The sequence below is a fragment of the Pleurodeles waltl genome, chromosome 12 (assembly GCF_031143425.1).
Source record: "Pleurodeles waltl isolate 20211129_DDA chromosome 12, aPleWal1.hap1.20221129, whole genome shotgun sequence".
In the NCBI taxonomy this organism is placed as follows: Eukaryota; Metazoa; Chordata; class Amphibia; order Caudata; family Salamandridae; genus Pleurodeles; species Pleurodeles waltl.
In genome coordinates, this window is record NC_090451.1 from 637,809,312 (window position 1) to 637,836,556 (window position 27,245).

At 43.0% G+C, this 27,245-nt stretch overlaps 1 protein-coding gene across 1 annotated transcript in view; it reads left to right on the forward strand.

Moving 5' to 3' along the window:
• The window catches only part of NUP210L (nucleoporin 210 like), a 201,320-nt gene that overhangs the window by 27,046 nt on the left and 147,029 nt on the right, over positions 1–27,245 (forward strand). Inside the window, exons 5-14 of the mRNA XM_069216017.1 lie at positions 2,108–2,244; positions 3,546–3,677; positions 12,904–12,997; positions 14,492–14,642; positions 18,074–18,206; positions 20,764–20,922; positions 22,553–22,621; positions 23,299–23,408; positions 25,763–25,903; positions 26,585–26,722. Coding sequence (XP_069072118.1) covers positions 2,108–2,244; positions 3,546–3,677; positions 12,904–12,997; positions 14,492–14,642; positions 18,074–18,206; positions 20,764–20,922; positions 22,553–22,621; positions 23,299–23,408; positions 25,763–25,903; positions 26,585–26,722 — 1,264 coding nt within the window. The remainder of the gene's footprint in view (positions 1–2,107; positions 2,245–3,545; positions 3,678–12,903; positions 12,998–14,491; positions 14,643–18,073; positions 18,207–20,763; positions 20,923–22,552; positions 22,622–23,298; positions 23,409–25,762; positions 25,904–26,584; positions 26,723–27,245) is intronic.

The following is a 27,245-nucleotide window of genomic DNA, read 5'->3' on the forward strand; positions in this document are numbered from 1 at the left end:
GATCAAAGTTAAGAAGGAGCCCCTGGTTCCTAAACTGGTTTAACTTCTGCTTTATACTTTTATCCCTCACCTACAAACTACATAGGTCTTCATGGCTCTGGTCTTCACCTGTTTCCCTCATTTACAGGCACTCGTGACTTGCTTTTCATTGGCTTTAAATAGAGTTGGATAAACACTTGGACAAGATCAGCGTCATTACAATTACGCATTCTCCATTTTTATAGTTTTCATAAATTCTTATCATGAGTGGTTGAAAAAAGTAATGTTATCCTTTATTGGCTATCAGTGGAAATGGTCAACTCTTGAAACAGTGAACCTTGAGGGTTAAATGTCTCTAGTATCCAGTTCTTCTACCACGCCAACGATTAAAACAACGTAGGCAGGCATGTGCTTGAGAGGGCATAAAAAAGGAGACAGGTACATGCAGAGTTATGAGACGTAGAAGAGGAAGTGTAAAAACTTTCCCCCCTGTACCTTAGTTTTCTTTGCGCTTTCCCTACCACACCTTCGACGATCTTCAGTTTTCTTAATTGTTGTTTTTTTCACCTTGCTCTATACTTTAACTTTACCAAAGGTTTCTGTTTGTCTTTAATTCCAAATGCATTTCTTCCACCTTTGCTTAAAGAATGGTTTGAATGAAACAGCTGAAAAAACTGCCTAAATTCTTCTCCTTGCTGGTAAGAGTGATTGTGTCATACGCCACACTCTTGCAAACACACTTACTGTTGTAGAAAGGACTTCTGACAGGTAACCATAATTCTGGGTAATTATTGTCCATGGTGGAGCTGGATGGAGCAACCCCGACAAACCCAACTTTTTAATGGAATTTTGCTTGCCATTGACCTATTAGCCTCCAGCTGGAGCTGAAAGTCACTGATCCATTCAGTGCTTTGTGATTGGCTGAAACATGTAGACTTACAAACGGTGACGGAATAATTATCATTCTAGGACAAGAAATAACATTTTTTTATCTTATCAGAGGTATTTCTAATTACTAATTACTTTGGTGTGTCCGACTAGATAGTATTATTTTTTCTCTATACGTTGGATCTCACCCCTTTTGTCAAGATATAGAAGAGCTTCCAGACATGGTAGAGCCCACCCAAGCCAAACATGGTCTTTGGTGTGGAAGGTAGTCTTTGAGAAGTATGCCTCAAATTTTAGATTAGTTTAAGTATATTAAATACTTTTTGAAAAAACACTGAATGTAAAGTGTTTACATGCATTTATTATGCATTAAACTTTGTGAAAGGGTATATATGTAATTCATGTAATTATTAGGAAAAAATAATTGTATTTTAATTTTTAAATTATTAAAATATTAAAATATTTTATCTTAAGATAATTTCTTTTTACTATACATAATTTTCAAACATTAAATTAAAAATATATCTTTTTGAAAAATCAAAATAAATTAACTTATTTTAAAATTATTTCCTACAGGGTTCTATTTAAGTCCCTGTCTCCATTGTTTTCTAGGGGAGAGTGTTACAGTACCTGTGGCTGGCCATGTATCTTGCTGGACTTACTCTAGGTCTGAGCTGGGGTACGTTTACTACCCTTGTGGGTCCTTTTTGGCTGTAGTAACTTTAGAAATACTGTTTGTGAACAGCCATGGGCTTACTTTTTTTGTGGGTGGTTGGCTGTCCCTCCCTAAGCACCCTACCTACCCCTCCCTAAACTCCTCTTATTTATTAGTAAATATTCCCTTTTCCCAGTCATCCCCCCATGAACCCTCCCACATTTACGAGTAAGTCGCAAACTTACATGTGTAAGGATCTCCCAATAGAAAAGACAGGAGAGGTGGAGGTAGAGATTTGCACTCATAGGCTTGTGAATTCCTTCATGTAGTAAGTAAGCAGTACTACTTTACATATTACAAAATGCAGGTCATAAATTGGATGCGCCGTTGGTAGTCTACATCCTCGGAGGTGGATGTAGGCACAGCCACTAGTGTAGAGGTACTCTGAGAGTGATGGAAAAGGAAGCGCAGACAGCTTTAATCTTTAAGGGAAAGGGTGGCCTATGGAGAAGGACCTCTGTCATTTGCACCAAACTGCGATCAAAGCATAGGAGAAAATAACAAGATTAGATTGTCTTCCCTCAGGTTCTCCACTCGTCCTGATGTAGTCTCCGTCACTCCAGTGTACACCAATGGCAGCAGCTGTTCCCAAATGGCTTTTCTGTCTTCTCAGTCAATGCAGCCCACCAGGCTCGGCAGTGTCATCATCACTGAAGACCAAGGTAGGTGTGACCTGAGTAGAGTGTCTCAAACTTGTTGGCAAAGGTTCTGCTAAAGAGGCATCAGCCATGCACAGGAGGGAATGGGGGATCCGCGCTATATTATATGGAAAGCTGTCCCTCATAGGGGGTACTTGGAAACAGCTAAAAATACCTTGGCACTAGAAGTGACCTGTAATGTGCATTTCACAGAGGTCACCAGAGCATACACAGAAGGCATTTGAAGATATAGCACTGAGGGTTCTCAGTAGCAGCACAAAGGATGCCCATAGTCATGCACACAGTGGGGATTTACTCAGGTACATAGTGAACTGGGCTATCAGAGAACACAGTATGTGAAGCTCTAAGTGACACCAAGATAACTGAGATATTAGGGGTGTGGCTTTAGGGACCATAGATGACCTTAGAGCCACAGGTTATGGTGTTTTCAGGCGAAGAAATTTGAGCTTCTGGTATCACATCATTAGAATATGTCATGGGCCAAAAGTGGGGATTGTTGAACACAGTGACAGAATATTTGATACAGAGTGTATATATTCATCTGGCACAGCATAGGGTGCAGTAACATATTTAGTATGGACACTCATTCAGATTGAATTGAAGGAGTCTTCAAGCAGGACAAAGGCAAAAGGCATCAATAAGTTAAAGGGGCATTTAAATGGGTGTCTGTGCAAGTGAACCCTCTGTAATACCACACAGTGCTATTTATGACATAGTTGAAATGTCCTCAAAAACACAGTAGGAATGGGGTTTTGAGGGACAAGCTGTGGTTGCCTGTACAAATACAGATGACTCGAGCAGGGCTCTCCTAAGGCCTTCAGAGCACCCTCCTTTTTTGTGAGTCTCATTTTTGTGTTCTTCTGATTCTTACCCTGCTTTTTCATCACCTTATTCCCTGAGTTCCTTTGATTCTTGCTAACTTTAAGTCTTAGAGTCTATAGATAGCTATGGCCCTCAATCCTCTACTCATGTATCTCTAAGAGATCCCTGTTCTTTAAAGAATATCCTTCCTGTATCCATGCAATAGTAATTTCCTGTGTTGATTGCAGCTCTTATGTCTGTTCGTAAGAGTCCCCAGCTGTATTACTCAAAATCGTTACCTGTGTCTCTAAGTCACCTCTACTTATTATGCCCATTATGTTCTTGGAAGCTTCATCAGGGTTTGTTAATAGCGCATAGGCCACCACGACCTTTGGTCATGCAAATGCAATCCTACAGTGACTTTTGTGTGGGTGCCGACTACCCTTTCAGAAGCTGTTTCACCATCATATAACACTTTTGTCTTTTTTGATTTGTTAATTCAGTGACTGGACATTTGGTGCGCTGTGATGTCGTCGTGGACCTGATCCACAGCATCGAAATTGTCTCAAGATCACGGGAATTGTATTTGGATGATGCACCATTAGAACTTGCTGTACGTGCGATGGACCAAGAAGGTAAGAAAGTAAGAAGGAACTTAAATGGTGCCACAGTTAGGTGAGGATGATGTACATAGTTAGATTCAGACCTGATCAATTGATGACAAGGATTGTGAGCTGTGCCAGGTAGATGTTGCTTGTTTAGTGTTAAAGTTGTGCTTCATCAGGCACAATTGTTGTTGACTTGTTTATGCTAGTGATTGTACGTCGGCAGACCTAATAATTACCAGCAGCTTGCTGTTTGGAGTTATGTCATCTGCATTGGACATGGGTCAATCCAAGCATTATGCTGATTTGGTTACTGGCATTAGTATGATGCTTCTGTGGACCGCAGCGGTAAGGATTCTGCTTTCATTGATGTCAGCAATATAATGCTTGGGTCAACAGCCCCAGTACTTAGCTGTGATAGATGTCAACATTATGATGTTTTGATTGGTGTCAGTAGAATGGTGACTGTGTTACTGCCACTAGATTGGAACTTGTTTCCATGGCTCTTTGTAATGTGGATGATCGTGACTAATATGGTGCTTGATTTTGGTGAAAGTAGTTATCGCTTAGGGGACAAAATGATGTTTAGTGTAGTGTTAGAACTGTTGTGCTCTGTTAAATGACAACAGTGTGGTGGCTTAGTCAATACCAGAAAAATAGCGATTATTCTGGTTCCTGAAATATGTTCTTTAATTTGGTGCCAGAATTGTGACACTTTGTTCATTGTGAATAGTATAAATTAGTTTGGCTACCAGCTGGATGGTTTGTGCTTAGTTTCTTGGTCTTGCGGCATTAGTTTTAAACATTGATCTTGGCATACTAATTGTTTCAGAAACAGTCAATGATGCTTGATTCATTGGCAGCACTGTGCTACATAGTTTGGTATCGTCAATGTGATGATTAATCTGGTGCCACATCTTGAATGTGAGACACAATGAAGGCCTTCAGACTAGTGTTATCAGTTAAGTGCCTTGGTAAACTGTCTGACATTTGGTTTGGTGCTAGGGTATAGTCATGGGCCTGGGCTGTTGGTGGGTTTAATTCCCATAGACAATACTTCTTATTTGTCAGCATTTTGATAAGTGCTATGGCAAAAGCGACATCTTACCTGTATTTTGGTTGGAAATGTAGTGTTTGGGACCGTGCAGTTGTTTTGGTATCCACAGGTATGATAACAGTATTGGAAACACCCAAGCTATGCTCATTATGCTCCTTTAAGTGTGTTGCTTGGTATGGGTCAGTATTCTGGTTTTTGGATCCATGTTAACATCATGGCAGTTGGTCACTGGTGCAACAGAAATGAAATGCCCCACTCTTTCTTCTTAATAATATGTCTCTCGTAGAAACAGAAAATATGGTTTCTGTTTTTCCTGCCAATTAAAAATGGCCTTGTGTTTCCTCTGTTTGTTGAGCCCATTCACATTCATAAACAGAATGCTAAGCTTATACCCATCCCTAAAGCTCTGCCATTTGGGTTATATAACCATATTGCCCTGTCAGTCCCCCCTCTCCAATATTCTTTCTACTGCCCACTCTCTGTTTCTGAAAAACAATATTCATATTCCCGGAAACTGTCTTTTTTTAACCTAGGAAGCAGCTCCACTAACAAGCTGATGCCTCTCCTCTCCCTCCCCACTTCATCTCCCTTCCCCTGTCCTATGCCCCCAAAAACAACCCACCCTCTGTCCCCCTTTTAGGTACCGTTGCGCTGTCTTTGCCTTCCGCATGTATGTCTTACCCAGCCTTTACCCTTCAAGTGCAGTGATTGCACTCAGTGCCCTAGTTCCAGCTTCACCACAACCCACAACCAGTGTGTCGAAAGACAAAAAGAACAATATCTCCCCTCATTATATCACAAAAAGCCAGAAATGTGATAGACTGTATTACAGTGGCCTATTTTCTTCAAAGTTAATGGTGGGGGTTTTGCTGCCTCAGTGGTGCCTCTTGAAGAATCTTAAACATCCTATTCAACACACCTCTAAGCGTGCTGGCTTCATTAATATAGCCTGAGCCCCCTCCACTTTAAACGCAAGAATCAGTAATCTCAATTCCTTCAGACTCCTTGAAGTCTTGACAGTCATATTTGGAAAGACCTGGAAACTGAAACCTTGTGGAGACTTGAAGGTCCATTGTTTTACCGCTTGCTCTCAAACTCGAACTCTAAAGTATCCAAATTTCACTAACAGTATATGTGGCCACGCGGGAATCAGCAGACTCTGTGAATGGGACACAATGTGCTTTCATTTTTCTTTTGAACCATTTTTATTGATTTTTTGACGTAGAGTAACATATACTCTCCATTAAATGGCGTTTAGGCCTTGCGGCAGGAGCAAATGGTTAATTAACAGCTTTAAGTAACCAATTCAAAACCGCAGATCACAACAATACAGCCATATGAGGAACAGTACTATAATGAGGTAGGTGTTAGCGACAGGTAACACAGTACCTGTGTATCAGTGCAAATAAGCTGAACCGTACATCCCTCCCCAACAGTCCTCTACACTCCAGTTTAGGTAGCATTATGACTGTCAGCTTTGTGATGGGTGGAGGGGGAGTGTTCCACTGGTGGTAATGGGGGCATGTACTAGTTGGTGCTTGGCGGGGTAATGCGGAGTACGGGGTAACCAATCCGTAGTTGGCAAGAGTGTCCTGATATGCCTGTAGCTCTTGATGAAGGGTGTCCCAAGACGCTGCTATGAGAACATTTCGCAGCCCTTGGACCTCTTCACGCTCAGTGCAGGGGACTCAGCCCTGCCCCATTTCAAGCTTGCGTACACCAATGTTGCATGGGTGGGATCGTGCTTGCTTTCCAATGCATCACTATAGAGCGCTTGGCTATGAGTAGTCCTAGGTCAAAGAACCTACTGGTGGCTTTTTGGGTTTTCCATTTCTTGTATGGGCCTAGCAAAACCCTTTCTATGGTGAGTATGTCATTGTGCCCCGTTATCTCAGAAAGTGCGTCTGTGACCTCTCTATCTATCTTGATGCTACTACAGGACGACTCCAGAACATGTGGGATATATCAGCGTTCAGAGACCCACATCTAGGGCAGTCATGGGAAGAACCATACATGGTGTGCAGATTCACTGGGGTGAAATTGGCTTTATGTAGAATATTTTACTGAATGTATTGAAATTTGGAGTTCGGGAATGTTTGTGCGGGTATCGTAGCGCTGTGAAGTTCCGCCCCAAGTCTCTCTCCCAGCATCTCCGCATCACTAGTATGGGATTGTGGGTATTATATGCTAGTGCTTTAGCAAGCCATGTGACAATCCAGCGACCGTTACCCATTATGTTCCGGCTCTGTGTCCATTATATGCCATAGACGGCACAACTCAGCTATCAGTGTCATATAGGCTAACTAAGAAATGCCCTACCGGGAGATCATGTTCCTCTTCCAGTTGGGAAAACAGCAACAGTTCACCATAGTGGAACAGATCACCAATGGTATCCAGTGGCGTAGCGTGGGGGGTGCAGGGGGGGCCGGCCGCACTGGGCGCAACATCTTGGAAGAGACTTGAATGCTAAAATCCACGGGTTAGGGGGCGCAAATTACTTGCCTTGCCCCGGGTGCTGACAACCCACGCTGCGCCACTGATGGTATCCACTCCTGCCTCAGCCCATACGATGACTCCCTCTCGCTCAATGTGTACACAGAAAGTTTTGATTGTGTCTAGTCGTATTTCTTGCAGCTGTTGTGCGCAACACACATCAGTTTGTTTGCCCCATTGGGGAGTTGCATCTGTAGGAGCAGTGCTGTGCCAATTATTGCTCTTGCCTTAGTTGTTGGCATGAGACCTATTTCTTCTGTTAGCCACCATGCTAACCATTGTGCCAGCCACTGTAATTGAGCCACCAAATAATAGTGTTCGAAATTCGGCATCCCTAGGCCCCTTTGTCAGCGGTAACTGTAGTTTACACAACACTACTCGTCTCCTGCCGCCTGTAGAGCATGAACGGTGGATCTCATGATGTGGACGGGAAGATTATGGAAACTTAGCCCTGTTAACAGCTAGGCCCAAGGCCATGTTAAAGTTTGATAGGATCTGTGCAATTTCCATGACCCTTTCACGGATGTCGCAAATATATATGAGTACATCATCTGCATACAGATACTGCATACAGTTCTTCATTCACTGGGATCCCCCGGCCCTCCCCTTTTCAACGCAGCCTCTGGGCTAATGTCTTCATAGTCAGGGCAAACAGAAGCAGGGGAAGGGGGCTTGCCTGACGAATTCCCCTGCTCACCGGGAAAGGCCTCACATAAAGGGGGTCATTGCGACGGCGTCCGTACCGCCAACAGGCTGGCGGTACGGAGACCCGTATTATGACCGCCGCGGTCGCACCGCCGGGGCCGGCGGTTTCCCGCTGTTTTAGCCCCGGCGGTGATAATCCGCCAGGGCAGCGCTGCAAGCAGCGCCGCCCTGGAGATTATGACTCACCTACCGCCAGCCTGCTTCTGGCGGTTTGCACCGCCAGGAAGAGCCTGGCGGTAAGGGGAGTCCTGGGGCCCCTGGGGGCCTCTGCACTGCCCATGCCACTGGCATGGGCAGTGCAGGGGTCCCCTAACAGGGCCCCGTGCAGCTTTTCACTGTCTGCTTAGCAGACAGTGAAAAGCGTGACGGGTGCAGTGCAACTGCACCCGTCGCACGGCCGCAACACCGCCGGCTCCATTAGGAGCCGGCTCCTATGTTGCGGCCGCATCCCCGCTGGGCCGGCGGGCGTAAACTAGGTTTGCGCCCACCGGCCCATCGGGGATGTTGTAATGGGTTCCGCGGGAGTGCGGCCGCACGGCGGTTACCGCTTGGCGAGCGGCGGTAGCCGCCCGTCAATCTTGTAATGACCCCCAAAGTGTCCTATCTTTACACAGCCATACACAATGCGCTCTCATACCCATGAGGTCTTCTTTAAACTCTGGGAGGACATGGGTTCTAATTAAGCTTTCAATACTTCTACTGGTAAGGATGCCAGTTCTTTTCTTTCAGGAATACCCACTGTAGGAACCTGGCCTGGTGTGTGGTGGGTACCTATGGTACTTACACCTTATACCAGGTCCAGGTATCCCCTCTTAGTGAAGTGTGGGCAGTGTCTAGAAGCCAGGCTGTCTAGAGGCAGCTGTGGATGAGCAGTCTAGGCTTATCGACGAGACATGCAAAGGTCATGCAATACCACTGTAGTTACACAGCACTTACACAAGAAAACTCACAGTTGTACAAAAATAAAGGTACTTTATTTTTGGAACAAATCACCACAAAATACTAGACTGGTAACCCACCCGTAGGAGGTATGTAATACACTAAATATATACACTAGCAATCAGAAATAGGTATAGAAAAGGTTAGAAAACAGTGCAAATAGTAATAACTAATAGTGACCCTAGGGGGAACACAAACTATATACTAAAAAATGGAATGGTCATAAGGTACCCCCACCTAGGTAAGTAAAATATGTAGAGGGGAGCTGGGAGTACTAGAAAAGCAGAGAGGTAAGTAACACAGTACCACCCAGCAACCAGGAATGCACAAGAAAAACACTGGATTTTCAGGAGGAAAAGAAGAAAAATAAGACACCCAGAGAAGACTGCAAGAAAACAAGCATTAGATTCCTGAAGAAAGAATACCTGTGGAGAGAGGGGACCAAGTTCAAGAGTCACAGTGGAGTCGAGAAGGAGTAGGGACTACTACCCACCCATCTGTGAATGCAGGAGTTGGTCAACGGTGATGAAGAACAGGTCAGCACTGCAGCTCTCGAGCCGGAGAAAAGTTCCTGATGGATGCAGATGAAGCCCCACACTGGAAGGAAGATTGCAGACGGGTGTCAGTGCAGGAATTCCACCAATAGGCCTTGGCAAAGGCAAACTTGCAGATAGTGCAAAAGAGACGCTGCCGGGAACAAGCAAGGACCAGGAGGACTCAACCCAGGAGGGGGTGTCACAGGGGACCCTCAGTGTCGCAGAGAGTCAGCACCCACAGGAGTCCCACAGGATGGGGACACAGGAGTCGTAGATGAAGTCCACGCCTACCTTCACCAAAGTTGGACAGCTGGCAGAGAGGACCAAGAGGACTACTCTGGACCACCACCCGTGATGCAGGATCCACTTCCAATTTCCTCCATTTTACCACTCAGGCACTGAGCCATCGAATTTTGACTTTGTTTTAGCTGCTGTATCTTCCCCAATATAGTAATCAGCAATGTCTCAATGTTAATATTGTGGAGCTGGGCTCCTGTATAAGCGAGAGTCTCTGCAGAGTTAACCATATCTTTTACAACACTGGTTAATGTGAAGTTGTGGCAGAGGCTTGAGGCACCTGAGATGGCTGATTAGATACAGGTACTTGAGGGGAGCAAGGTGCTGATTGGAGCACTGCAGTATCTAATTTGCTGACATCGACAAGACCTTGACTGGAACAGCTATCATCCGCCTCCCCACCCCGCATCTCCACTTAGCTCCACCTCTAGCAGCGGTGAGTTGGGGAGGCACCTCTGTTTTCAGCCGGGTTAGTACCAATCACACTTTCATCCAGTAATCCCTTAGCCTCAGGGGCCCTCTCTGCCCCCATGCGTTATTTCCATTATCATTATTGCGGCTTGTCAGACCCCTTCTTGCCACATTGCTTCTGAAGACTAAATTCAATCTGTCACCACCCCTTTCTTTTCCTGTCCTGTCAGCCTTGGTGCCCTCTGCCAGGTATTCCTGCACTCTCCTCAGCTGGTGGCGAGGCTGATGATGAAGCAGACTCCAGTTCAGTAGGGAACAGTCCAGGCTGGTGCACTTTGGTCTTGTCTCATTGGCGCACTCCGACCTGTCCTCCCCTCTGCTAATGCCCCCAGTCTTTCAAGAGGAAATTGCTTTAGTCTTTCCATCAGAGGCTTTCTGACTGGCAGTGTCCTCATAGCTCTATTTCTTTGTGGATATCCTGGGCCATTTCTTGAGGATGGGGGAGGCTTTTTGTTTTATTTTACTTTGGCTACCCTTATGTGTTCTCTTAATGTCCAGCCATTTATTCAGTCAGTGGCTTAATCCAATCCCATAGACACACAACATCAAGGGTCATCGCCTCGTCATTGCACCTTTCTCCTGCTCCTTATAGCGGCCTAATATCCACCATTACAGTTCCTCAAGCTGAGCGGATCCGGCTCCTGTAATACCCCTTCAGTCTCGGATCACCCTTTTTGGTACACACAGTCGTCCTCTACACCCCTCCACGAAACACAGAGGCAAAGTGGCAGACCCAACGCTTCATACTAGCACGCTGTCATACAATTATCGAGTCTGTGTCAAGATTTTAACCAAACTTTGCCCAGGGTTTGCCTCTTATCTCCTTCTTTTAATTGGGAGGGGGGGGGGGGGGGGGTTGGACACGGCTGCCAGCAGTCTGGTCCACACCAATTTGCTGCATTGTTCGGTTTGCCTGGGCAGGAACATGTGTATTTGGGTCAATGCCAGCAGTACAGTGGTTGGATTCAGCACCAACAGTATGATTATTGCAGAAGTACTAATAATGCCCTGCCTAAGCTAGTGACAGTAGTATGGCATTGTGGTTGATGTCAACAGTATATTGGTATTATTGCTCCTGAAAGCTTGGTGCATTGGTTGATGCTGGAATACATATTGATACCTGCAGTGTGGAGATGAAATAGACACCTACAAAATAGTTCTCCTGTGTTGCAAGCAGTATCGTGCTTGAATTGATGCCAGCTGTGTTGTAGTGATGCGTGGATATGAGCTAGCAATCACTTTCTTAGATCAAGCACTATGGTTCTTGTTATTTAGTGCCAACAGTGTGGGCTTGAATTTAGTACCGGCCTTATGATGCTTAACTTGACACCCGTAATGTGGTGCATTAGTCAATGCCGGTAGTATGAGGAATGATTACCTGAATGAAAATATAATTAGATGCTGTTAATGTGATGCTTAAGTGTTTGGCAGTATTGTGGTGCTTTGACCAACGCAAACAGTACGTTGCTTTGATCAGTGTTAGCAGCATGCTGCTTTGTTCAGTACTAGTTTAGCACATGGTTGATGCCAGCAGTGTAGGGTTATCTTCATTGCCAGCATTACAGTTCTTTAGTTGAGGCATTAAGTGTGCTTTGATTGATTATAAAGCAGTTGGTTCTTGGCTTGATGGGAGCAGTGTGATCAAACGTTGCTTCAGAAGAATGATGGTGGGTTTGTTGTAAGTAATATTATACTTTGGTCACATTGGGCCTCCAGGATGTTTCAGTCCCGAGCTGCGATCCTTAATCCATTGTTTAATTGAATGCCTGCATTGTGATGCTTGGGTTGCTATCAGCAATGCGAATGTAAGGTTTTGTGCCAACATTATGCTACTTGGATCTTGGCCAGCATTATGAGTCTGATTGGTATCTAGGGCATTGTGATATTTCAGATTGCACTACCTGAAGCATGGTTTTGGCTCTTGTTATGGTCTAATTCCAGTAATATAACAGTTAGTTGTAAATGTCTGTTGGCAACAGCACTATGATGCTTGCATCTGTCCCACGGGGTGGCATTTGATACAGTCCCCATAACAAGGCATTCATTTTGGTGCCAGGTGCTGCATTTGGTACCAGCAGTGTGACATTTACTCTGCCACCAATAATTAGATTCTTGTTTTGATGAAACTATTACGATTCTTGGATCTATTTGGTATTTGTGTTAGGAGCATGATGCTTCAGTTGATACATGCAGTATAGCTCTTGGTTCATTGCTGACAGTAGGATACTTGAATCTGACCACAGAATTATTCTTGATTTGCTCATTCGAGTAGGATGTGGTTTGATAACAAAAGTTTATTTTGTATTTCACTGCCAGGGTTTGTGTTTTTTAATTTATAGGGCCTTAATTTTTGCTGGTGATGAGTGCTCAATTTGCGCTGCAATAGTTCATTGTTGGCATCAGTATGATACTCGTAAAATAACTTGTGATTGCCTGAGTTGGTGCTGGTGATATATCTCGACTTTTGCAATTGGTGGAGATCATCAAGTAGTGGCGCTTGACAGCTGCTGCTTTGGTACTAACAGTAAAGCTCAGCTTATCCTTGTGATGGATCTTGTTGGTACTTTTCACAAGGCTTAGTAAGTGCTAGCCATTAAGCTTATCCGCCAGTAAGACTGTGAGGCTGAAGGTTTGGCCTGTGACACTGAACCTTTAGCCAAAGTCCTCAAGCGTCGAGGACTTGGCTATTTATGTTTTTGCCTTTAAAGAGTCACAGTATGTGTCTATCTGAAGATAGAATTTTCTCTTCTCTGTACAGGAAATACCTTTAGCAGCCTATCAGGAATAAGTTTCGAGTGGAGTATTGTGAAGGATGACAAGACTGAGAACATTGAGCCGTCCAACAGGATCAGGTCTTTGCTTTTTCTTTAATCATACGGAACACCCAGTTCTGCTAGCACTCCCCTGACCAAGGTATGCTGCCACAGGGCAGATCCAAACTTTGATAGCCCATGAACATTGGTCTTCCTCCTTATCACCCAAAGATACCTGATGACCCAACACGTGCTCTGGCACCCTACTAGGTGTCCTTTCTATCTCTTTTCACTGTGCCTCGGTGTCCCTCTGTTCTTGTTTACCTTCTTTAGGCCTGACCCCTCGTTGTAGCAATCTGGTTTGGGTCTAGCTGGGATTTAACTTGCCCTGAGGCATATTTCTTTCCTTTGGCAACCCTTGGGGTCCTCGCACCCAACTATTTGTCTGCCGAGCTCTACAGTCACTTTCTTGCATTTATGAAATGTCCAGTATTTTTTGAGTCTGGGTGTCTATCCGATCTTTAGTTGACCTCTGATGGCTGTCCTGTCTGCTCACTGATGTGTAATTGTGCCGTCCCCCTCTAGTGTCATTCAAGTGTATGGTTGATTTTGGCAAAGTTTTCAGCAGCTGATCACTCCACAGTGTTTGCCTGCCTACTCCTAATTCAGTCTGTTTAAATTTGGGTTACGTTTGTGCCTGTCTTTCCCCTTATCATCCTTGGTGATTCCTTTTTGTCTGTACAGTTTGGGCGACCTTTGCCATTCTTGTTGGCTGGAATGCTCAGCACCAGCTTGTTCTTCGGTGTCTGCCCAGCATTTGGTCACCCTTGAATATCTGTTTGGTCTATTGTCCCAGTCCGAATTCCAACTAGATCCTGATGGCCGTTTTGGGACCTTCTGGTTTCACTATGTGTGTCTGCCCCTATGATCGAGGTTAGGTGTCTGTGATTCATACTAACTCTAGTGTCAGTGTTTCACTCCCAATTGTCCGTTCTTTCCTTTCCCAATCGGGTAAACTGGTGTCCCGCCTGCCTGGTGTATTAGTATGATCCATCCTTTTGTTTCCCATACCACTATGGCTTTCTGTTTTATGGTCATCTCTGGGTGGTTGGCTCGTGGTTTGCTCTGTTCATGTTTGTTTAGTGTGTCCTTGGCTATCCAGGTGTTAGTATATGCTCCCTGGGTGTTTGTTCAATATTAGATTGGTTGTGGACTTTTATCAGGTATGCTATTGCCTTTGGGTTGCTTCTGCAATCTTGTCACTCATGGTATCTACGTGGTCTGTCATCAACTGCAGTGACTTTGGCTGTCTCGTTTATTGTCCACTGTTTCCTACCTCATCCCTTTGAACCACTTGATGCTTATTTTGGATTCTGTTCACCTGTGATTGTTGGTCTGGGAGCAATCCACAATGCCTCCATATCTCTGTCTGATTCTTGGTCTCTTCCCTGTCTTGGTGTTAGTTCTGGATGTGAATATTGTTTTATCACATCCTTCCTCCTCATTGCCAGCAGTTCTTTCTTTTGACTTGTCTCCCCATTCTTGGTAATTGAAATGTGTAGCCAATGGAATTCTGCCTCTTTTCTCTTGTAGGATTTTGAAGTATTCAGAAGCAGAGTACACGCCTCCGGATTACATAGCAGAGATGGAGTTACGTCAGAAGCAAGGGGACCTGATTTTGGTGTCTGGAATCAGAACAGGAGCTAGTGTCATCAAAGTCCGAGTACTTGAGCCAGTTTACAGGGTAAAGTCATATCTCTGTAATTTTATGATAGCATGGCTTCTGGAACTTCATAGCATGTTTGATTTTGAGGTGTTGCTGTCTGTATATTGTCTTTTGCACATCAAAGATCTGTGCAAAGTACACCCTGGATGAGCAAAAGTGTATTTCCTGTCCATGGGGAATATATTCCTGATCTGCAGGGCCACAAATAAATATGCATTCAGAGAAAACAATCAAATCAAATCAGGTTTTATAAAAAGGGTCTCGGGCACTAAGGGGGTTTGCCCTCTGAGCTTCAGTTGAAGAGGCATGGTTTGATGTCCTTCCTGAATTGGGGTAGCAATGGTGACTGCCTGAGGTGCAGGGGCAGGGTGTTCCAGCTCTTTGCGCGAACTAGGCGAAGGATCTCCCACCAGCCGAGGTCTTCCGTATGAGTGGTACGGTGGCTAGTGCTTGTTGAGCGGAGCGGTCTGGTGGGGGAGTAGAAGGTGATGCGGTGGTTGAGGTAGGCTGGTCCTAGGTAGTGGAGGGTGTTGTAAGCTATCTCATGTTACAGTGATATAGTGATTTTTGGTTAGAGCATCTCAATGTTAAACCATTTAAAGTTAAATTATGGTTACCAAACAAAATCGTACACGTCTTACAAATCTTACAAGCACTGGAAATACTGATACTTCTGGCTTATAACTGGAAGTGCTTGATCAGTTAAGGGTGAGTTTAGATACCCAATATTTAATCATACGTGCTAAATGTCACTAATCCTTGCACTAATGCATCCATTCATCCACTCTCTGACTCATTCTCACAATCATTCTTAAATGGATTCTCTCACCCATATACAATAAAAAACACACAAACTCGGCAAGCATATGCAAAATAAAATAAAAGAATAAAATTAGAACAAGAAATCTTCTACCACATAAATGAGGCTGGCATGAGTTTGCAATTAAAACATTAAACATAGTATTGAGTGGCTGTCTTGGAATGTTATTGTGATTAAGTTCTGCACCAATCCAAGATGGCTGACACATTGCTTGTAAATGAGGCGGTCATCTTGAAATAGTAAATCATTAATGCACTATGGACAATACTCTTCAAGATAGCTACCTGGTTTAGTAGCAGTGACCACAGAGAATGCACTGCACTGCAGATGAAATGAGCGGTAAACGAGCAACTTGGTCACATTGGTCAATAAAAGCAAATAAGAAAAGGAAAGAAAAAAGAAGAACCTATAAAAAAAGAAAATGAAAAACTAAGGCCCTCATTAAGAGTGTGGCACTCCGAGGACCTCCACACTCATGGTGATGGTTGGACCGCCACACTCCAGGCAGTCCGACCGCCACATTACAACCCTGGTGGGCAGAGTTGCCTAAAGACCGCCGCCCCTGCCAGTAACATGGTTCCCGATGTGGTGACGGTGGCATGAGTTGTAGTCAGCCAGGGTGGCGCTGAACTCCTTGCCACCTGGCTGATTACATCTCAGCTTTCTGCCAGCCTTTCCATGGCATGGGCAGTGCAGGGGATAATGAGGCCCTAAGTGTCCAAGCCCTGGCACTGAAGCACACTTACATTCAGGTAGATAGGCATGTGAGATTATGCACATGCTGTCACGCAGAGCACAGTGAGCCAGTGGCTGAAGTGGGTTGACTCTTTACACCATGCAGTATACTGTCATGGGTGGAACAGAAAGAGAATGACACACAGACTAATGGCTGAAGAGGGCTGACCCAAAATTCTTCTAGTATTTAAATGTATGCATGTATGTTTATGACTTATTGTTGAGTTCAGAAGCCTGGCGGAGAGCTAAAGCTGTCACATCAGATCTAAAACATACTTGAACTAATTTGCCTCTAGATCCTACACATACAGTTACAAACATGTATAAATTACATTTGGCAAAGTATTATACAACCCTCCTGTGTGGCCTGATAGAGAGTCTCAAATGCAACTCTTCTGCCCCCAGGGCTTGGTTTTGGGTGGTTGGGGCTAGGTGGTGAACAGCAAAGTCCTTACTTCAGTACTTCTCTGGAATCCTTGTAACAAAATTACTGTGTCAAGATAATCCACCCTTAAAAGTCTCTTATATTTAAAATACGTTTTTCACTATAAATACGTCAACCTTGCTACTTTTGTCACAGCTTTTTGTAATAAACAGAATGGACATAAGGCATCTCACATAACTTTATCCAATTTAAACATTCAGGTCTGTATCCTTTATCACTGATTTGTCCCCATAAGTAACGTTGGCCTACTGTATTGCGCATGAGTGCTATTAAAAGGCAACCACCAGGAATACTTGCATAAAATTATAAATAGGTACATTACAGTTAGAAAAACAATATACAACGCCTCATAAATTGATCTAACAAGGATTCTCGCAGAGCAGGTCTTCTAACATGAGATTTTAACCAACACCAAATCCCTTGCCTCCCACAGTACCAGTGAGACTAGATGTAACAAAATACATGTGGACAGGCTTTACCCCACTATAATAAACTGTTGGCCTGAAAGTATGTTTACACAATAAAAATGTCAGACACGCTGTTTTTATTGTAACTTTTCATAAAATAACAGATCAAACCTATATTATGTAGCAGAAAGTTTCTCGATGAACATCCACGCTTGTGTACTTTATCACTTACTTGTCACTATGACCAACTCAGTCATATCATTAAGCATAAACCTTACCACAAAGTGTCCATCATGCCTGCAGTCATAAAGTTACAAACATGTTAAATATTATATTTGGCAAAATATATAAAAATTCTTCTAAGCGGTCCAAAAAAGAATATCACTAAAGCCCACATTGTTTTACAAAAGGACCCACAAAATCGGGGAAAAAAATCAAGTGTTCTTTTATTGACTATGTACGCCTGGCCATTAGAAGGAGGCGGGCAGGAAAGTGGTGTTTTCTTTCTCTTTCTGCATGCCTATGAGTGTCTTGAGGAGGCAGAGCAAGCCTCCTGTAAAATACGCAAAGACAGTTGGAAAAGACTGCAGGACACCAGGGTTAAAATAGTATGTTAATGTCTCTCCCTCCTGTGCAACACTCATCATGTTTCTCAGTTCAACTCCTAGTTAGCTCCCCCTTCCAGGGCAGTCTCCATCCAAGGGACAGCACTCCCTGACTCCTCCACATTCCCTTTCAAGTGTTTTCTATCCCATCTCAGTCACTTCTATCGCCCCTGTCACCAATGCTCCTCCTCCTTACCTTATAGTTTGGCCTCGTAGAGGTATGCTTGCAATATGTTTTGATGTACTTCTATTAGGCTGGCTGCTTCCAGGAGTTTGTTCCCTTCACATAGTAAGGACTGTGGCAAACAGAGTAGAACTCTGTATAACGCAGACTAATGCAATTAATCTGGCCACTGGTGCCACACAGTGGTGCGTGCCTGTGTTCACAGTTCAGTCCGGTACTGCATTTAATCTTGTATGCTTCTCGCTTCCTATAGTTCGTCGAGGATGCCACAGTCCGTCTATTTGTCCTGGAGAACATCTTCCTCCTGCCCTCAAATGATGTCTACCTTCTTGTTGGAGCCTACATTAGATACAGAGTTAGCCGACTTATTCATGGAAAGATCACAGGTAAGTGGCCAGAACAGTGATGGACATAGATGGTCACTAGTATCAAATGTAGATATACCTACCTAAATCCAGTTTCTCTTTAACCAATAATATTTCCTTTGTTTTCCTTCCTGGTTCACAATGACTCACCTATCTGACCATGGTGAACATGGGACACAAAACATATAACCTAACAGTCTTAAAGGTATACAGTATGGAGGTATTCTTTCACAAAACTGAGTTCAAAAGGTTGCACTGGCAATATACTGTATCCAGAATAGCAACATTACCATATACTTGTAAAGAAAATGTATATATACCCTTCTTAACTTCACATCAATGTGCTTTCAAGAAACAAAAATCTTCAAGGTACGTAGATGTGGAGTGATAAACAATAAATCTGTACCTGCCTATATGTACTTAGCTACATGTTATTGTGGTACTGGGTAGTCTATATTTGGTATTGTTGCAGGACAGTATTTTTGTGACTTGATATTGTGACATACATCCCATATAAAATACACTTTCTGGGAAGTGGTGTTGTTCCATGCTATGCAGCAGATATGAGATTGTTTTTAGTAAAAATAAAATCTCTAAACACTGTAGAAGAGGGATATGAGTAGCACGACAATAGGAAAGGGGCAGGCAAATAAATCAGGCAAAGTTACAAATAATTGAGTGATTACTTTAAATGCCAATATAGACTGAGCCCTTGGAAGACGCACATCTGCCTGAAGATGGCTATAAGAAGTTAGGGGCAAGCTACAGAGCTAAGTTGCCAAAATTAAGAGTATGTTTTGCCTCCCCTGAATCCACAAAAACTGAAAGAATATTCAGAACAGGACGCGCAGATGTTTTTATTGTGTGAGATTTCTCCATGCAGGGGAAATGAGAAAAGAAATAAAAAGAACAGTTCTATGTAAATAGTCAAGATCTACAATGAGGGCCCCCTCTTTCTCTGGGATATTCTTGTACACTAATATGGCCCTGTAGTGTTGTGTTTGTTTTAGAGTCTTAGTGGTATAATTTCAGTAATAAAAGGAATTAGCCATTTCAGAGTCTTATGGTTTACTTGCCATTATTTGAAAATAGCACTCTGTAGAAATGTGAGGGTGGAAATCAGGGTGAAAAAAAGCAAATCTTAGGACATGACTTATACTTTGGTTGGCGGCCATCAGTCTGTCAGGTTGGCAGAGGTCGTCTCTTTTGTAACCAGGCTGGACTACTGCCAGCTATATGAAGGGATCTCCACTGCCCCTGCAGAGACAGCTGCGCTTTCATAGGAGCTGCCGTCACAGCAGCTCCTATGAAGGTCCTGTAAGTTTAGTAAGCGGCTGCCATGCTTCAGGCAGCTGCTCATCGATTGTTTTGTTTTCCAGACCCAAAATACCAAATCAGGAGTTGTGAAAAACAAAAAAATGAATGACCCTGACACTCTCTGAGGTTTCTCGAAAGCTGTGAGAGTAATTCTTTTTTCCCAGTTTGGGACTGCCAGGGATTCTCTTGTAGTCCCAAAAAGAAAAGAAAAACATTGAACCTTCCAATTTAAATAGGGTGGATGGTTTGATGCACCTATTCTGACATCCCAAACTCTGTCAGGCCATTGGTGTAGAGTAGAGTTTCCAATACCAGAACCAAGGAGGCACCACTGCGGAAACAAGAATGTCCTCCTGAATCAGAATACAGCAGGCAGACTGTGTGGTGGACAAGAACCTCCACCATGTTTGTATCAAAGTACCTTGTCCGTCAAACTCTAAATCTGGCCTTTAGTCTGCCAAAATATATTACTTACACAGTTCTGATTTGAAGGCTTTGTAAGGGAATAGGGAGTGCATCCTAGCATTGCCACTGCTTGGAAGAGCCACCTGACTTAGCTGGCACTGTGAGATATCCTATTGCTTATATAGGTATGGGCAGTGTCCTTTGATGTCTTAGGAGCCTGTAGGCGCCAATTGGAAAATCAGATGCAATGAAGCATCCTCTTTAGCACTGGGAACTTGGAGGTGCCTTCTAAAATACCGGTAGCATGGAAGTGCTCACTGGTATCTCAGGAGTCTGCAAGTGCCCCTCTTGCATTTGATGTGTAGAGTTGCCAAAGAAGTCTCTGGATCTTGAAGATTCTTGCTGGCATTTTGGAAGGTTGTTATCTTCTGATTCCTCAAGAATGTGCAGCAGCCTGTGGCATCCTTAGACATGTGTACGGATTATTAACTGGCTTGCGGTTAAAGCTGATGTCAAGTAAGATGGACTGTAGAGACCTTACAAATGCCCTCTGTCATCTCTGGGTCTTGGTGGGTGTTTCACCAATAAACCTTCCAGAACCTTTAGGAAGAGCCTGGTGTCCATAGCTGCTGCTGGTGTAGAAAATAGTCTATCACACCTTAAAAGATACTGTTTCTGTCTTGCCATAGCTTTTTGTATATGACAAAGTACAAGCGTGAGACACTCCATTCTCGTGTGGACATTAGTTTTGAAAGTTGGCCTGAATGTAACAATGGTTTGCTTATCCATAAACATTTATTTGTGATAAACACACAGGCTGGTTCCAGACACATTTGCTCTTTTTCTCTCATCACAGAAGTGGATCTTCCCCTCGAACATTACGATCTGGAGTTGCAGAATGAGGATGCTGGCAGTCACGTTTCCATGGACCAGACAGTGGCTGATCTGGACATCAACACCGTCACAGTCACTGCATTGCAATTAGGCCTTGTCAATCTTGTCTTCATTCATAAAAGTATCCTTTGTGTCTTTCTAGAATTGTGCCAAATTGTGTTGTTTTTTTTTGTCTTAAACAGTGCTGTCTGTATGTGTGTGTCCATGTGTTGTTGGAGGGAGATGGTGACAGCACACTGTTCCAGCAGAACAAAATAGCATTGCTACTCAACAATGGTAAATATCCAGATTTAGTCTACCTCTTACTTCTGAGGTATTCCAATTTCAAGTGCTCTCACTAGTTGTAGATAATGAATGTGAAACTCAAGAAGAAGAAATGTTTGCTCAGTGTCACAAAAAATAATCTAGTTGGTCAGTGGGGAACCAGTGATTGGAGTTCTATATTCCACAACTTTGCCTTTAGATCCTACCACTGCCGAGCAGAATGTGCTTAGATTTCATGTCCATGCAAAATGTTGATTATTCAGGTATCAAACAGTCTCCTAGTCACAGTATCAAATCAGTGTCAAATATAACAAACATTAGTCATCTATAGTACTATGTTCCAGACGTGGGGATGTAATATGAAAATGTGTGACATCATATTCAAACGAACAATACATTTGCAAGCTTATCCTAGTTTTTAAAGGTGGTGCAGAAGAAACCTTCTGCAGGGTCATTTACATAACTCTCCTACATCGAGTGAAATAGCACCAGTTTCCCACATAGCAGTTTTGAGTCAGGTATGCCACAAATATCTCTGAAAGGTTGACAAAATGATGTCTGGCAGCGCTTGAATCATTTTTAAACACTATTAATTTCTCTAGGCAGATTTCCATTATATAATTCCCGTCTTCTATAAAGAAACAAGCAAGCTTTTACTGCTGTTGGTCCAGTTGGGCCTCTACAATGAGGTGCAGCATGTGTCCGCTGGTACAATAGACTCTGTACCTATCCCTCCCAGATAGAAATTCAAATAAAACCCAGAAACATGACATGCAGCAACTCCTGAGTGAATCTTAACCATGGGAATGCTTCTTCATAGCATTCCATTCCATCATTATTTGACTTGCCTGTGCCATTATGGAAATGAACTAACCACGTGAATATAAATCTTAGCCCCACAAACTCACGGAACAGCTATGGTGATGGCCAAGGTCCCAGACATGCCTCAAAGATATGAACTGCTTGCTCTCACCACAAGTACAAAGAAATAGATTGGTTTGAGATTCCTTACACCCTGTCTACAGGTCTGGGGATAGCAGTGAAAAAGTTCAACATGACAGATGGGAGAAGTTTCTGAACTATAAAGACACACAGTGACACTGAGAAGATGCCCCCAGTCCCAAAATAGATGGGTCTAAAATTAAGGGGATGATTCAGAGCCTTATTCAGTGGAAATTCAATGCTATAATTTTGTAGCCTACACTTACCAGTGGTAAATTTAAGGTGATTTTTACAGACTTGCAGAAACTCGGATAAACGTAACCAGATGGGAAGACATGTTCCTTTACATTTGGGCAGAGTATAGCTGAATTTTAGGACTTTCTCCAAACGTCATGTTAGGATATGTCTTGACACATGCTACCACTGAATTACATGAGATGTAAACCGAACATCTTTGAGCTGACAAGTGTGCAGCGCAAGAATATATATGCCATCCTTGTCATTGTTGTTTCCACAGTGTGTGAATTCCTTAAGCATTGGCCCAGATATCCACATGCGAGGGGCTCTGGGGCTTCCCAAGAGTACAATCCATGTTGTGGAGGCTGGATCTTTAGGTAAGCTTTTGCCATGGTGTGCGAATGAGGTGGCATTAGTTGAGCGTTTTGTCTCAGACAGTCACTTGAAGAGAAGGAGCTGAGGTTTCTTCCACCTCAAAAAAGGCAGCGTGTCTCAGGCTGTCATGCCCGGTGGATGTTCTTCCACTTCAGTGAGTCTTTTACATCACTTTACAAAAATATCGGCTCCAGGAATAAAGTACTTCTTTAACCTCAAGAAAAGTGTACAAAGAAAACTATAGAGTTACTATTCTTAACTTCATATTTAGGTACCTTGACAAAGTACCTAGATGTGGAGCTATATAGATGTGGAGTTGAGAATAGTTTAAGATTAATAAATCTACGCTTTTCGGCATATATGTACCTTGACTATATAGTAGCAGTCAATATTCTGGAGTTAACAATTTTGTAGGTTTATATAAAATTCTATATTTTGACATGTAGCCTCTCGAGAGACGCGTAGTGTGTCTTGAACTGTCCGCTGAAGAGAGGCGTAGTGCATTCCAGGTTCTAGTCTCATCAAAGCAAAGTGTACTGAGCCTGAGGCTGTCGCACAGGAGGAAGGGGTAGGATGCTCTGGATCCTCACAGTTGTAAATGTCTTTTGTCGCAGGCGGTTCACCAAGGAGATCGGATGAGTTGTTTTCGGTCCTGATCAGTATCCTGTTTTTCGTGTAGGTTTTTCTGTGTTCCCTGGAGACAGGTGGGTTCTGGAAGTGTACAGAGACTATGAGATTACGGTGGAAGTCTATGAAAAAGGCTGCAGCAACCGTGTCTTCCCATCAGATGTGAGTGAGATAACTGTATGCCTCTCATATCTTTTATGTGCTTCTCATCTTAACTTTATCATAAGATGTAACAAATAAGTTGGCAGAATTTTAATTCTTCATAACTATGCTTTTTATCAGATGTGAGTGCGAAAACTATGAACGCCCCTAGCAATGTTATCTTTGCCACTACTTTGTTTCTTTCACCTCTTTTCAATTGTCAAATCCTGTTAATTCACTAATTTATACATACATGACCTTTCCTTTACCAAGGATTACATCATTGTTTTCTGTGAAGTGATGTTGCATGTCCATTCGTTGTTATGATGTACATTATACTGACACCCATCTAGTTGATTTGCTCTGCATAAAATTGCGAAATACCTAAGTATAGTAAAATCAGAATAGACAGTGTCTGACTTCAATTGAGACGCCTATATCTGTATCCGGAACCACCTTCCCATCACACACGTTACACTGACCTGTACCAGGTAGGCTTCACAGTGGAGAATTCTCTAGAAATGAAGTAATCCATTTGTTTAATACAGAGGAATGGAAACAAAGAGGCTTCTGGGAATTAACTGGGCTTGTAGTGTTTACCTGGTAGATATTGGAAAAGTGAGACTTCTGGAAGTTGGGCCTTTTGTTGTATACACAACTAGCACTGAATCAGTGAGGTTTATGGGACTGTAGTGGGCCTGTGATTGTATCAAAACACACATTGAAACAATGAGCCTTGAAATGAAGTGGGCCCAAAATTGCAAAGCAGATATGCTTAGGAGCAATGCATCTTCAGTTAGGTGTAGCAGCAGAGAAGTCAGTGAATTCATCACAGCACTCTAGATGGCATGTTGCAGTGGTACCAGAGAGAACTTTAGTGACACAAACGGCCTATCATGTATACGTAAAGCAACTATGACTCGGAGTTGATCCCGGGAAGGAACTGAGGGCCAAATGTACTTAGATTAGGATTGCCTAATTGCGATTTTCAGTGATTTGCAATTACGAAATCACTATTTATTATGTATGAAAATTGTTGAGTTGCAATTAGAGATTCCTAGTGGCTCTCAAATCTACCTACCTCATGATTATTAAATGAGGTAGGTTGCAGTTTGCGACCCATTAGGAATGATAGTCATCACAGAGACGGTGGCCTGCTGAGGTCAGCAGGCCACCATGTATGTGATTGCTTTTAAATAAAGCAATATTTTTTTCTTTAAAATGCAGCCAGTTTTCCTTAAAGGAAAACAGGATGTTTCAAAAGTAAAAACAAAATGTTGAAAATTCATTTTTTAAGTGTCCGCAGTGGTCCATGGAACCACTGCCTCCTCTTAAAAATATTTGTGTTACATTCTCAAAGGGAAAGGGGTCCCATAGGGGTCCCATAGGGATCCCTAAACATGCCCCTTCCAAATACTGAACAGCAAATCCAAATTGCGATTCAGCAACAGCTTTCAGAATCTCAATTTGCCTTTTGTACATTTCAGAAATAATTTTTGTGGTCGCGAATGGCCCAATTTTGGGCTGTTTGCGACCTCAAAAATGCTGTGTACATCTGGCCCTGAGTTGTTACTGTACGTGCCATGCCATGCCATGGTGGCAGCATAGAGAATATGAGAATTGAAAAAGGCACATTAGTGTAATTACTTCTTACATATTGCTCTCTAGACCCTGGGGTTGAACTGGCATCTGAACTATAAACACCAAGCACATGGGCAGATGATACCCTTTGGAAATGAACCAAACTAATCCTATACACATGATGCTGATAAGACAGCACACAGTTTGGAGAATTAAGCAGGTCTGTCATCATGCACAACTGGCTGACGTGGGAGGAGAGAGGCTCCTGAGAGTAACAGATCACTGTACACACATGTGAGGTGGGTAGCTAAGAGAATCTTGGGTAGAAACTTGGCCTTTATATTTACACACATAGTAGACATGTAGCAGATGGTCTTAGGAAGGAAGCAGGCCTATAATTGTTGACATGAAGCAGGCATGGCAGTGGCAAGTGGTCTTGCCACTGCCGGTTCAGTGATTGTTGACTTAAACATTATGACACAAACAGCTTTGGCCAATCATCATAAAGTCAACTAAACCATATATGATGATAGGATTGAGTGCTTTCCCTTAGCTTGGATGCTTAGAGGGTGAGCCTTTTAACGGTGTAATAGAGTTGTCCTTCAGCTGTTTTGTGTAAGTGCTCAGCACATAAGGGATGAGGGGTGGTTTCTGGTTCTGTTAAATAAGGCTGCATGAGTGGAAAGCAGCTTATGAAGGAGTGCCACCCGATACCCCAAGAACAAGCAACAGGTTTTGGGTTTGAGAGTTTATTCTCTGTTCATATTTGTTTTTAATGTTACTCCCATTTTCAGAATTTGAGGATAAAAATGGAGCTTCCTTCAGAGTTCCTTAAAGTGAAAGCATCCTCCGTTAATGGTTCCCACCACCTGGTTCAAGTTGTGAAGAGTGGAATCTTCTATATTAAAGGCCAACTCATCGGTGTCCAACATCAGGTTGGGTAAAAACAGGCTGGCAGGATGTGAGTGGTTATGGCTGGACTATGCTGAGTATGTGTCTGTCTGTGCACTCATTTAATGGGTGCCCATATAAGTGTAAAATGTTTGTGGATGCAGTGTGCAAGGTACCATACTTTAACACAACTATCCCCATTTGTCTTCTTGTGTGTTTTTCCTATACATAGTTTCGCCCATTCGTCATTCTCCTGTACCTCAGTGCTACTCATTTGCTTTATTGACTTAGCAATATCATCTTATTTGGTCCCATTTGTGTTCATAACAACACCCCTACTGTGTTCTTTTGTCAGTGAGACTCTTTCATGTGCACACTACTGACTTTACCATGTCCTTTACTCAGTTATTGTCTTTCCTGTGCATAATGTTTGTACTTGCCCTTTTGTTTGCATATCTTTTGAGTTGTTTCATGAGCATTGTTTTGTCTTTACTTTTACCTGTTCTTCTATGCTCTCTTTTAATCTGTTAATTCTCAAGTGTAGGTTTATTTAATTCTATTTTAATTGCCATTTTCTTATGCAACATATAGAAAAACAAAACCATGCTACAGCACATTACCTTAATCACCTATATTTCCCCCTCATGCTGCCTCTATAATACATCTCTAAATACCTTGCACCTAATGATGAGATTTGGAGCTTTTACCTTTCATTTCCTTTCCAGGATGGTATTCTGCATATGCTCGAGATACCCATTGGTCATGTGCAAGAAGTGCAGAGTTTCCACCCCATCGTCCTAACTCCAAGCGTACTGGCATTTCCACACCACCCTCGTGAAATTGCCTACCGCTATCAAATTCAGGTAACTTGATTAGCTCACTTTGATTAGTTAGCCAGTTAGGATAAAAGCTGGCATTGTATTATCAGACCCTATGTGATTACCAGGGGGAGAGATGCCAACAGTATATGTTGAAGGACACTTCCAAGATGAGAGACAGAGTGGCTGTTGTGGAGGACTTGGCTTGAGGGATCTCTCCATTGTGAAAGAACAAACTAAAAGTGTGCAATAATTCATGGTGAGACTATTAGCTCTGAGAGACATGGTTATAGTGAACAGGTGCACCTAGGTTTCTCCCATCTTGAAGAAGACAGTAGATTTGACAGCTTTGTATGGAATATATCTGCAAGAACTATTAATGAGGTAGCTGAAGGTCTCAATATGATAGAGCTGTAGGAGAAAAGAGTCATATACTCATTAAGTCATGCTATCTCTGTCTCTGTTGCAGATTCTAAAGGTCTATAATCGGTTGCAAAAAGGTTTTGATTGGCAGAAGTTCTCTAAGGTTGTGTGCTTGTTAATGGCTTGGGTCTCTAGTAATACACTT